This window comes from Vitis vinifera, chromosome 3 (genome assembly GCF_030704535.1).
Source record: "Vitis vinifera cultivar Pinot Noir 40024 chromosome 3, ASM3070453v1".
In the NCBI taxonomy this organism is placed as follows: Eukaryota; Viridiplantae; Streptophyta; class Magnoliopsida; order Vitales; family Vitaceae; genus Vitis; species Vitis vinifera.
In genome coordinates this window covers 5,637,135-5,650,775 of record NC_081807.1, presented here as the reverse complement: position 1 = coordinate 5,650,775, position 13,641 = coordinate 5,637,135, and the positions used below count along the sequence as shown (strand labels likewise).

The window sequence follows — 13,641 nt, the reverse complement described above, 5'->3', positions numbered from 1 at the left end:
ATGGTCAAATCCTCCAAGTGGTTGAAAGACTGATTGGCGGGCATACAGAACAAGTTGAACAAAACTCCCATGTTCAGTAGTGGAGCATTTAAGTATACCTTTGGTCCAAGGACATATAGTTCTGATTTGAGGTGGTGAGCTTGAAAGGAGGAGATAAGGGAACAATGTTAGGTTGGGCTGCATGTGAACACTAATAGCCAGCACAAAAGGCAAAAGAAGAAACAGTGAAAAGGAACCAAGTCACGTGCTAAAAATTCAATGAATCAACATGATAGGTTTATACTTAAATCAAAATCGAATCAATAAAATCGGTTTTTAAAATTCTCAAACCAAGACCCGATATGATCAGTTTTCATTGCTTTGAATGGAATTTTTTTTTTTTTCGGTTTTACTTACACCGATAATGACCGACACACCTCGCTTCCATTTTGGGTGTGGGACATTATTGTTAGCATGCCATTGTTTGTTCCTGCATGGGCAGAGCCCTTTTTTGGGGCATTCCAAGAGGAAGACGAACCATCCAATTCCCCACCTAAGGGGATCCATCCAAAAATAATGTTACCCTCATAAACCAATATCAAAAGTGACCTAACAATTGGTGTAAAGAAAAAGGCTTACAAACAGTGAATTTGACCATCCATGCCCCCTTTTCACAACATGGTGACCCAAGGGAATCGATGATTTGGAAGACTACTCTTTGAATAACCTCCATCTCCATGCATAGATCCATTTTTATGGCTGACCATTTCAGTAATGCCTTCACGTCCCCCCATCTCATCATTATAATGGTCGACATCACACAAAGAAAAGCAAGGAAAGAAATCCGTTTTACTTCACCTTTTTCTTTTTCCTCTTTTCTTCTTTCCATGGGGGATTCTTAATTTTTGCTTCTATTGGGTTTTTTTTCACACAAAGCAATGATTTGAATTACCCCACTTTAAAAATTATAATTTACAAATAAATCAATAATAATAGTTAAAAATATCCTAATTTTATATATGTATGAACTTCTCTTATTCTTATAAACATGATTTTTTTGAATTAAATGAAAGCTTTTTTTTTAGTTTTTGGTTTTTATTTTTTTATTTTTCGTCTTTGTTGTTAGTGGGAAAGGTAAATATGACAGGTTGTTGATATTGTAACAATGATTGACATCTAGATTTGAAAGAAGTAGCAGAGAAGTCAAGCTAAGGAGGCTTGTTTTTTTCCCACTTTTATGGGTTGGGATTTTGCAATCATGCATCTCGTTTTTTTTTCCCCCTCTAAATTTAGAAATCTCAGAGGATTTGTTTGGAATTATTAATTTTGGATTTAATTACGGAAAAATATATAAATATATATATGAATAAAAGCAAAAGTAGTGAGAGAATGGTCAAAGTGAGAACATATTGGTGACCAATCAAGATTGAGCGTAGCGGATAATGGCATAATGCAATGCATCCGACGAACTAAATATCACCTCGTCTGAAACTAATCACAGTTAAGACACTAATGGCCCCCACAAAACACATATTTAACATCACATCTATCTTTTCCTTTGCCTTTCAACAAAAATTCTTACGTACAAAAATACATACATACACAAATACATTTCCCTATATACCGATCTACAATCAATTTTGCTGCATTTTTTTTTTCCCCTCTGCAATTCGTGAAATGGAATAGAGATTTGAATTGGGGAAGAAGAAGAATGGAATGTGTGTGATCGTGGTCATCGTCGTCAAAATGGAACAACATCACTGCAACCAAAATCGTCAGAATTGACTACCGAATCTTCTGGCCACGAATCCCGAAGAAGCTTCAACAAAAGTTGTGCTTTGCGCTTTGCTCTTTCCGTACAGTCGCTTTGTACCAGCAGCAAAAGCTGAGTCACTACCCCCGCGGAGACCGCCTCTCTCTGGCTCTGCTCCGCCGCCGAGCACAGCGACAGCAGCGCTCCGGCAGCGTACTCCGTTGCGCGGTCGGAGACTTTTAGAATTTTTCTCACGAGGAGGGGCACGGTGAGTGCGTGTGCTGCGAAGGCGGCGCAACCCGCCGGAACGCGGCAGAGCAGCTCCACTGTTGCCAGGGCTCGCTCCACGTCGCACTTCTCAAAATCGGCCAATCGGTCGATGAGAGCAGTCACAGCACCGGCAGCGACCGCCTTGTGGCGGCTTTGCTTGGCCAGGCATAGGGCGAATAAGGCTTTGATTCCAACTTTGAGCGCGCGAGGATAGGCCAATGGATAGTTGAGAATTCCGGTTATTCCTTCGAAGATTTCATCCACATTGCTGATTTGAGCTCTGAGATCCAGTGATCTGGTTCCGGCGACCACGATCTCGATGAGTGCGGCCGAGTTGACCCGAACCTCGATCGATGCGTGAAATAGGAGCGACACGAGATGCGCGACTCGGTCCGGCTGGGACGCTACGAACGCGCACTCCGACTCAGAGAGAGGAAACATCACCAAAAGCGCGAGTGACTCATGCTTCAACTCAGCCGAGTCACACTCCGAATCCGAAAAAATAACGGGGAGAAGAACCTCCTGAACATTATGCGAACCAATGATAGAGCGGTTTTTGTCCGAGTCACGAGCGAGTCCTCTGAGTCGCTTCACCGCCGAAAGCCTGGTGTGGGAAGGATTGGACTGAGAAGAGACCTGAGTCTGCAGAGACCGAACCGAGGCTGGGTCGGCAGGCTGTTTGGGAGTGGGAATACGCTCAACTCCAAAGGACCGGTTGGCAACGCACCAGTCCTGGATGAGACGGCGAAGGGTGTGGTTGGGGATGAGGGTGAAGTCGGTAAGAGAAGACCGCGTGACGGGGCAGGTGGTGTTGCCGGTGCCGACCCAGTACTCGATGCTGGCTCGGTCGTAGGTCTGACCCGTGCTAACGGTGACAGGGTCACACATGAGCTCGAGCGAGATCGGACACCTGAAGTGGTATGGGATCTGAACACCCACATCCAATGGCTCTAAACTCCCAGGCATTTTTTTCTTTCTCTCTATAATAGGACGAGCAATACTATATCTGAGCTCACTGCAAATTCTCTTTCACTTTCTCACTCTTTGCTTTCTCTTATACGATTTGAAACAGAGGGACATACCAACAGCCGTAGGACTGGGCTGGACTCTGCCCCTTATCTCTGACTCTGCTTCACACGTGTGTCTCCATTTACTCACCTCTAACCCTAGTTGGCAAAGTTTGGTCAAAAATAAGGTGAGACTACTGGGCCCACTTTCCTCCATAAATCTTACTCACGTTTACATCTTCTATTAATTGTCCCTGTTTCTTACTATTTCTGAGGTTTCTTTCCTCATATTCATTATGTTTTTAATGGTCGCATTTGCAATTTTGCCCTCCTCACCACTATTATTTATTTCCCTTTCATGTCCCTCCCCATTCATTAATTTGATTTCTGGCATGCCTAAAGTTTGGTGTTGTTAGAATAATTATAACTAAGACATATAAATTTTATGATTTTTATCCCTATAACTGGAATCAAATATTTCTATTTTTAGGTTAATTAAAAATAAATAAAAATATATGGCATAATTGGAATGAAAAAGAACAAGGCAAAGGCAAAGGCACCAAGTGAAGCGAATCTATACTATCCAGCGAATAGGAAAAGAACAATACAGAGAACATTGAAAACAAAATAGAAATAAAATAGAAACAAAAACAGGAACTGAGCACGCGTCCAAAGAACAACACCGATTCTGATTAGGTTTGATTTTACTGTGGTTGGCGGTCAAAGGTCAAAGATGAACAGATTTCAGAGGAATGTGCGGGTCCAGGTTGTCTCTACACCTCTTTATTCGAGTACACATCAAAAATATATATATATAAAAAAAAATTAAATGGAAGCATTTGTTGGATAACATTAACACGGTGGTGGTGGACTGGTGGTAGGTCTGGGGAGCGGTGGGGCCACCAGAAGTGGACGATGTTGATAAAGTGGGGCCCAACCAAAATTCCCCTAAAACCCTAGATCTGTGGCTGGAGTACTGTAGAGCGAATCAATCACATGCTTGCCTTGGGTGAGATGGGAGGTAGGGAACGGTGTCGTTTAGCGGCGCACGCACACGCGTGCGGGGAAGGGGGGACAGTGCGCCCCACGGAGCCACGCCCCATTGGATGGTGATGTCCCCGGTCAACCGGGCATGATTGCCGGTACAGCTTACACAATGGTTCCCCCGATGCACGTGATTAAACACCCTCGCACGTGTCCCCAGTACAGCCTGTATTTTTCTTTTTAATTTCTCTTTCAAATTTACTCCGCCTCTGCTCTCCTTGTTCACACGTGTGTTTTTTGCAGCTGGAGTACGAAACTTCCAGCGTTCCCATTTACATTCTCTGGTGGAGCACCGTCCAGATTCGACACGGTCAGTGTCTCAATCTTCCCATAGCGGTACATTTTTAAATATATATATTATGAAGCCTTTAATCTCTCCTAACTAAAATAAAGATATTCTAGAAAATGATAAAAATGGGAGTTAATGACACATCAAAGTCATGCTTATTTTTTATAATATAAAGTTTTATTTGTCACTAATTCATTCACATCAATAAACAATAGGCGGAACCAAATTCCCTTCTTAGGAAGTCCAATTTAGTATCCATTATACAGGTTTGAGCAACGTGTAAAGCTACAGGAGATATATTTTAAATTTGGGTTAACGGCAGCAACGTACTAAAAATAATGCTTGATGGATATAGTTTAAAATACAATATGGGAAAAAGGACTACTTTGCCAAACGATTTCATTAGGCACTTTTTTAGTGGGAAAAAGTTCCTACGTCCTACCTTTTAGCCAATCTTCCATTATCTATGGTGGTGCCATCCAACATAATTGTGTTCATACTGTAGTGGCTTCCCTCCCCGTGAGTCTCCCATCCACAAATTCAATTGAACCAATCATTTCACGTAACATTCGTCTCGAAAGGTGGATTCCCCATTTTTAATTTTAAAATAATAGGTCAAAAGCCTTTTAAACAAGAATATTAGAGGCATCTCATTTTCATATTTGCCTTTGCTTTATTTAAATTCTTAAAAAAAAAAAACTTAGGAATTCAAAATTCTAAAGTCTGTTTTCGGGGTTAGGAATTATTCTATTATTTTTATTTTTTATTTTTACTTTTAGAAATATGTAACCCACTATTAGAGTTTAAAGGAGCCAAGGCTAGTTGTAGTTGGTTTGTGATTCGGCCTATGGCATTATCCTAGTGGTCCTCTAATGAAATAATTGAAATCCTCTTTCCACGTTGCTTCTCTATGCGTTCACCACGTGTACTCCGCAATCGTGAATCTGATGTGGTCCATAACTAACGTCCATTTTTCAACCAAAAATCTGTATGTGTGCAAGAGCCATCCACATGGGTCTTTTGTTCCTTCCAAAGCTAAAAGACATCTTAAAGTTATTGTGGCATTGATTCACTTTCAACTCATGAAAAAGTTGTTTGATTTTTGTCAAAGACGAAGATTATGGGAGTTGATGCTTTGGTTGGGAATATGGGATGATCTCCATGATATCAATTCTAATATTTTTCCTGAGATAAATTATTTTAATTTTAATGAAAACAATTCTTTACCCTTATATGCTAAAGTATTTCACTATAAACAATTATTAAGTTCTAGAGCCATGGGTCCAATCTATATTAAGATAATATTTAGATTAAACTCTAAATATTGTAAAAAAAGCTCTTCTTCCATCTCTCCTAACAGTGACTTAAAACTTAAAAGTGTTCAGAAAGCAATTATATAAACTATATATTAATCCTATTATAAATACGCACAGCTACCATACAGCATTGAGCAGCCCTTTTTGTTTGACTAAGAATGGATGGATGGATGGACGGATGGATATATAGTTATGAAATTCAGTGGATAATGTTTAGGATTTACATGGTTTGTGCTTAAAGCAATGAATCAGTAATGCCCCCATCAAAATTTTGTTTTTATATAATTTTTAAATTTAAAAAGGTGGGGAAGTAGCTTTCGGAAGGGGGCAACCGTTGGTCAGATTTTCAAATCTTAATTAATGCAAAACATTAAAAGCAAGTGGAAAGTCTGTGCCTGAAAAGGCCCAAGCACAGTGAAAAATGGGTGCCCCTGTGTCACCCTCCAACTGTATGGATTTGGCATCGGATATGACCTTTGGTCTTTGTGTGTCCCCCCAATCAGGCCCATGGAGCACCACAAATGATGGCCAATAGGCCTCTTGATGGAAATATTGGTGCTCACCTCAGCTTCACAGTGACTTTGACCAGTTGCAGTGCTTGTTGAGAAGAATGTGCTGGTTGGGCGAATGCTGTCGTAGCTTCATAACTATTATGATGCGCATTCATATTCTTCTGGGTCCTACTGATTTGGTTCTCCAACAGTATCAAATAGTAATTTTTTTTTTTTTTTGGATAAATATTAAAAAGACATATCAATACATTAACTTCCCATATACAACTCAAGATTATCAATAGAATAACATTAACGTTAATGTCCCATATGTAACTTGAATCTCATGACTTCATACTCAAGTTTCCTTAATTTATATCATATAAGGTCATGTTACTATATGCTTCGGTGTTATTTTATTTTTTTTATTTTTATTTTTATTCAATGATCTCAATTTTATCATACTTCTTATTTACTTATACATATTAGATAATTTCGGGTTTTTTTTTTTTTCTCTCAATTCTTTAGATGTCGTTGGTCTTATGACTTGAGCCGGGTTGAATCTAAATCATTTTTCTAATAGGGAAATGAAGAAGAACAAAAGAATGAAAATAATATCGTCATGGATGCTTTTGTGTTAGCATTAGGGTACATTTACATATGGGGGTGCCTATTGGAAAGGAATATAAATTTTGAAAATTGAGAAGGCGTGCTTTGTGCTTGGGGTTTTATTCTACAAGGTCATCAAATATTTTAGAAGGATCAGGATTGAATACCCACAACAAAAAATAAATAAATATCTCAAAAGTACAAGTAGAGATTCTCCCTACACCATAGAAAATTAATTTTGTCATGACATATAAGTGGGTTTCAATGCAGTCGTTTTCCATACGAACGAAAGGCTCCTAAGTTAGATTCGAGATGACTCCACAAAGAAAAAAATGGGGGAAAAAAAAAATCAGTGGAGCACTTAGGTAATGACTTTTGTCGTTCATTGAACAAATGACATAAAATATTAGGAAACAAAATTTAATATACGTAGTTATGTGTGGCTTAGAGTGGATTGAATTGAAGGATTAGATGTCGAGAATATGCCATCTTGTTTATAGTTTATGTGGGTAATTTATTATTAGGGTTAAGACACATTTTGCTTTTGCCTGATTCCCCCCTACCTACCTACAGGCTACAACATGTGATAGCCAATTAAAGGGAGCAAGGCCATTGGTCCTGGTGCTTGATGAGAAGGGTTTCAGTGGAGGTTAGTGACATGTTAATCGTATCATTAACCTCGGTCTGCTAAATGGGATTAAGCTTCATTGAGCAGTGCGCAAATGGATAATGTAATGTTTGTTTAGGTGAAGCGCCCTTGATTGAAGCCTGTTTAACTCTGACACTGCACTGCAATTGGGCCTTCCGCACGTGGGTTTGGGCTCGGTTAGGAGACACCTGGGCCAATATTATTTTGGACCTGATTCCAATGTATGCCTTGGTCCTGTTTAGTTACTGTTTTTAAAAACAGGATTTTTGTTCCATGTTTAATAATTAAAATATAAAAAATAGTTTCACATAATTTCTAATAACTGTTTTAAAAAATAATTATATAACTATAGAAAATAATTAAAAATAAATAACTATATATAAAATTTATTTTTTAAAGATATTTAAAAATATGGAAAACAGGTTAAACGATTTAAGGTTTTTAGGCTTTTACTCTACAAAATATTATAAAATAATTTTTAAAAACTATTTTTTAAAATACTTTTTAAATAAAACCGGGTTTGGGTTGTAATACTTGATGAAGGCAGGAATTGTCGTAAGATAATTATAACCTTGGAAAGTAAATTTGTCGGTTTGTGATGCCTAGGATTTGCCTTTCTACCACTTAATAACCACCCTTATGAAGAGGCGTCAAAGTGGAACACTACTTTTAAAAATGTTTAGAAATACCCCTCATCTATGATCCTCCCACAGACCAATGATCTAATGTATTGAAAAAATATGAAAATATGGGTGGTTGAATTTCCCAAAAATGTAAGGAAATATCATATGGAAATCTTGAAATATATACATAAAAAACTTATAAAATAAAAAACCAAGAAGTGATAAAATAAGAAATAATACATATTAAAATTATTTTTTTTAATACAATCTCTCTTTATATATATGTGTGATAAAATTCGTAATATTAAGTAATAATATGTAATATTTGACAACATATTTAATATTAAAATGATGACCAACTTAGTTTGAATTCACTTAAGAAAATAAAAGAATTAATGATATATGTATAATTATTTTTGTTTAGTAATAATTATGTCTACTTTGTTACTATTTAAATAGAAGTTAAACACAATCACAAACAACACTTTAATGTTTCAACACCATAGAAAAAATTATTTTAAGAGCATTCTTAGTAATATATTATATAATTAAAAAGTAATTTTTGGAAGAAGGTTATTTGAATAATCAACCCTGGTAATTCTTTAGATATTTAAAAAAATGATATTTTAAATTTTATGTCTAATTATTTTAAGGAAAATACTTTCAAGTATTATGAATTGTGAGAACTAACTTCTAGAAGAGACAACACCAATGCTCCAATCATGGATGAGATAGAGGGGCTAGTTGAAATAACCAAATGAGACCTATAAAAGAAGGAATTCCCCTTAATCCTTAGGGAAACCCTATCCTATGGTTAAGTTAGTTTTTGTTTTGTGTGTTCAAATACCTTTTTCTTATACGTGAGCTAAGAGAAGATGCTTAGTTGTCGCTCCCATGTCTTATATATAATAACGGGACCATGGATGAGGACAATCGACAAGGAATCAATTGTCCATCATCCATTGGTTATGCTTATATGGTCATATGGACTTAATGTGCCTTTCTTGTCGTTCATTGATTGAGAAGCATCACATCACAGTCGAAAATGACTTACAATCTTTGTGTACACCACATCTTAAGAAACAAATGGCTCGAGAGGGGACCACCTCGATTATTGTCTTATGAAGAGCATCTTGTGCAAGATGGTCCATAAGTGCCTCATGTGTCGAAGGACTTCCTTTAGCCAGGTGGTTTTTTATGGATATCGATTAAATGTGCCATGGAAATTTAGGGTCTCCTCAACTGCGTTCCCCCACCCCCTTTTTCATCCACCTTGAATAGGGTTAGGTAGGAAAATTTCTCAAGTGCTTCAAATTTCAAATGATGCCTAATCAACTTTTCATGTGGCACCTAATCAATTCTACAAGTGGCACCAAGGGGAGTTGCCTCTTGAAGTCTCCTTAGGGCTCATAATTCATGTCATTTTAATTGCTTTTAGCAGTCGATAATGTGATAGTGCCTTTTTGTTTCTCGAGGCTCTTACCTAACAAGGTATTTAAGGACTTTGAGGTTTACCTTCAATTGCTTTCTTTCTTTTGCCATCTCTTTTAGTTGTCGAGGATGCCCCACCATGCATCAAGGTCCTAGGTTATATGCCTAGGTTTCGAGTAAAGAGTGCAAAGAAGGGGGATGGCCTAGTGCTGCATAAGGTAGTCCCACATACATTACCAATTGTTGAAACTAACTTCTAGATGAGGCAACATCAATGCTCTGGTCAAGGATAAGATAGATGTTAGGACATAGTCCTTAAAAACATGACATAATGTAACAATGATGGATTTGTTATTTATCAATAAGATTCATATTTCCCATTTTATCTATTATATTCATGCATTATTCTTTTTGAGGATTTTAGTTTGACATATTTTGCATTTTATAGAATTTGAGTGCATTACAAGTTGCATGAAAGATTCGATTCATGGGTTCATTGCAAATAGATGATTTGTTTATAGCTAGTTCATGGATTTAGAAAATTCATTTGAGGTTGTAGTACATTATCTCTTAATTAGAGGAATGACTAATTTTGGTAATTGGGATGAGTTTCCTATGGTAATCACACTAGTGTTTGTGGTCACTCATTGGAAAGAACCTATGGTGAATTATGATAGAGAGGAAATTGAGTTTGTGCTAAAGTTTGCAGTGATTTTGACCTATGAGTGAGAACCTAAGATGATCATATATTCCCCGTGAATTGGGTTATTATTGATGGAAGTCAGTAACAACAAGCATTCTCAATAGAAGCATCATGATATCTCATGAGATATAGATAATGTGTCCCTTTGGACGTATGTTCAAGAAATCTATAGTTGTTGTAGTTTTTTAATTGGAACTTGATATATGTTCTTTGTGAGCTAAAAGATGTTACTCAAGCATAAATAAGGAGGATATGAAACTCAAGGTTTGTAGAGGTAACATTGAGAGGTTAATAACATTCACTTTGTTAGATTATGAACACCAGTTCATAGGGAGTCTGCATACAGTGAATAATAGGTCATAAACTCAAGTTATTATATCTCGTTGTAATATTCATAGGATATTGGAGCATAATCGACTCTTTATAATGAGATATTGAGTCAATTTCATAATTGGATTTTGAGAGAATTAGTATTGTCCTATAAGTCTCATTAGTCCTTGCTCGAGCTCATTTTCTATGGTGATAGTTTATGAGGGGTAGTTGTGTTCTTTATTCACTTGTATGCATAGGGGTATTTTGATAAATATATAAAGTTGCACAAAAAATGGTGAATGGTCTCTCTATACTAAGTTAATTGATTAATTACAACCTAATAGGATTAATTAATCAATAATGACTCAAGTAAGCTAGTTTAAACGATTCAAGCCTATGATGGGCTCAAGTTACTTAAGCCCACTAAAAGCCTATATAAACCCCCTTTTAAGGGTTTTGGGCTTCACTCTTACCATTCAATTTTCTATTCTTTAGAGAGAAGAAAATTTTAGCCACCAACCCTCCTAGAGGATTCCACCACTTGTGTGTTAAGATTCAGAAAGAACCATCAAGTATAAGGTAATTGAGTTTTCAAGATCTATCGCGACTTTGACACATCTTCATTGACTATATTTGATCTAGGAACATCCATATCAAGGTTATACACTAATATTTTATATCTAAAAGTTTTAAATGCTTGTTTGCTTATGTTGCTAAGATCTAAAGGGCCTTAGAAAGATTTGTGTATATCTTAACAATATAAGAATGTGAATTAAGAAATTCAAATATTCCTTACAATAGAGGGGACAACTAAGAAGAATAGATGCAACCTACAAAAGAAGGAATTCCCTAGGGGATGAGGGAAACTCTCTCTAATGGTTAAGTCAACCTCCCCTTCAAGTGATCAAATACCCTTTTTCTTATAAGTGAACCAAAAGAAGATGTTCGCCTGTTTCTCCTATGTCTTATATGTAAGCTGAATAGCTGAATACACGTTCACACGTTCTCACTTCATGATGTGGTCCAACACTTTGACCATGTCCTCCACCATCTCACTTCCGCTGCGGTTAAGGAGCCAGCAACTGTTCAACGTGGTGGCAAGAACAACGTGGTATGATGGAAGCCACAGATATAAGATTTTAAAAGAAAAAATGGTCCCGAACTCGTCTACTATTTATCTTCAGAAACACCATCTAAACAAAGAAAGATTAGAATTTGGAAATCAAGTTTTTGAAACCGACTACAATGACTGGAGGTAAGTAGACTATTCTTAGTCTTTTTCAGTTTTGATTCATATTGAAAATCCATTGGAATCATATATATATATAGCATGTAAACAACTTACATTTGGTATCAGAGCACGTTAAATCTTACCTCTATTTTGTATTAATTCTGAATGAAAATTCTTGTTATTATGATCTCTCTAAATTATTTAAACAATGGTTGCTTGAGGCGATCCAAAGGGTTGGCGTAATTCTTTCAGAAAAACGCCATTATAGGCAGCCATTCAAGCGCCGTTTTTGGGTGCTTCAGCGGCACTGTTAAGGCGCCATTGGAGACACCATTGGGAGTGCATTTTGGGGCTGCAACCAGCGCCATTTTCAGGAGCCATACCAGCCCCGTTCAGGCACCACTTGCAACACCATTGAAAGTCCATTTTTTGGTGCTGCAACCAGTCCATTTTCAGGCGCCATACCAGCCCCGTTCAGGCACCACTTGCAGCACCATTGAAAGTTCATTTTTTGGTGCTACAACCAGTCCATTTTCAGGCGCCATACCAGCCCCGTTCAGGCACCACTTGCAGCACCATTGAAAATTCATTTTTTGGTGCTGCAACCAGTCCATTTTCAGGCGCCATACTAGCCCCGTTCAGGCACCACATGCAGCACCATTGAAAGTCCATTTTTTGGGGCTGCAACCAGTCCATTTCAGGCGCTATACCAACATCGTTTTAGGCGTCTTTTCGCACCGGCAAAAGGCGCCCTTTGGGAGTGCCGTTCAAGCGCTATTCACAGCGGCTGGAAGTCACCAGTGAGGACTTACTTGCTGGTGATGTTGGTAGTCGGAAGGCACCCGTGAGGCTCTTTATGCCTCTGATGCAGGTGGCTCCATGACTAGTTGGTGATGAAGCAATCCACAAGGGTGGCGGTAAATTAGAACCTAGAGAGAGAATGGGTTCTATTAAGTGTTAGGCCATGAATTAAATGGAAATTTGGGCCTTGGTATAAGAGGCTATTGGGCTCATTAAGCTCAATGCATGCCATTAGCCCATTTTACAAAATTATGGGCTTTAAGTTTTGGTTCATTGAATGATGGTTAAAATTGGGCCAGTTTAGGCCCTTTTTGGCTCGATTTGAATTTTTATTTTAATTTTATTGGGCATAAAATTGATTGTGTTTTATTTGGATTTAAGCATTCATTCATAATATGAAACCTTTAAATTATTATTATTATTTTTAAATTATCATGTAAATTTTATACATGCAAAATAAATAATTATATATTGTTTTATATGTTTGTAGCCTAAATTAAAGTTGTAGCTCTTAATGCATGCAATTATTGCCTGAATTTGAGTTAGATATATTAAAATTATATTATATAGTTTTAATGTCTAGTGAAACCATATGATTTTTTAAATAATTAAGGAATAGCCACAACATCCTTAATTATATAAAAATTATATATTAAGTAAATAAGGATCACATTATGGACATTAATTGTAATTAATTATATAAATATGATGATTTTGCCCCACAGGGTTTTCATTATGTTTATATAATTAATTAGGATAAAATATTAAAATCAATTTTTCCTAATTTACCCACAGGAGTTAGGAAGAATTAATTTAATAGGTTTATCATAAAGATTATAGATAGAAAATATCAAACTATATTCATAATAAATTTCATAATTCAATAAAATAGTTTGATAAAGTTTATCATAAAGATAATTAATTTGATTGAATTAAAGATTTAGCCCATAGGCAATTTTTAATAAAATTAGATTCAATTTTTTAGCATGTTCTACATTGGTAAAACATGAATTTAAATTAAAGCCTCGGTTTTTAATAAGTTTATAATAATTTTTTTTATGCAGTTTTACCTAGCATATCTGATATTCGTTGTGAGGTTCCCGAACTTAGGGGAGATAACTTTAAGATATGGA

General features: G+C 36.7%; 1 protein-coding gene across 1 annotated transcript; it reads right to left on the bottom strand.

The window, feature by feature from the left end:
• Window positions 1-1,512: 1,512 nt before the first annotated feature.
• On the bottom strand, window positions 1,513-3,263 carry LOC100264205 (U-box domain-containing protein 26). Its single transcript, XM_002285074.5, has one exon. The coding sequence runs from the start codon at window positions 2,966-2,968 to the stop codon at window positions 1,721-1,723; it is 1,248 nt and encodes a 415-aa protein (XP_002285110.1). The 5' UTR covers window positions 2,969-3,263; the 3' UTR covers window positions 1,513-1,720.
• Between the last annotated feature and the right edge of the window lie 10,378 nt (window positions 3,264-13,641).

What these genes read in the sequence shown, in the direction of transcription:
- LOC100264205 (XM_002285074.5), bottom strand. Translation starts at nt 2,968, where the DNA reads ATGCCTGGGAGTTTAGAGCCATTGGATGTGGGTGTTCAGATCCCATAC.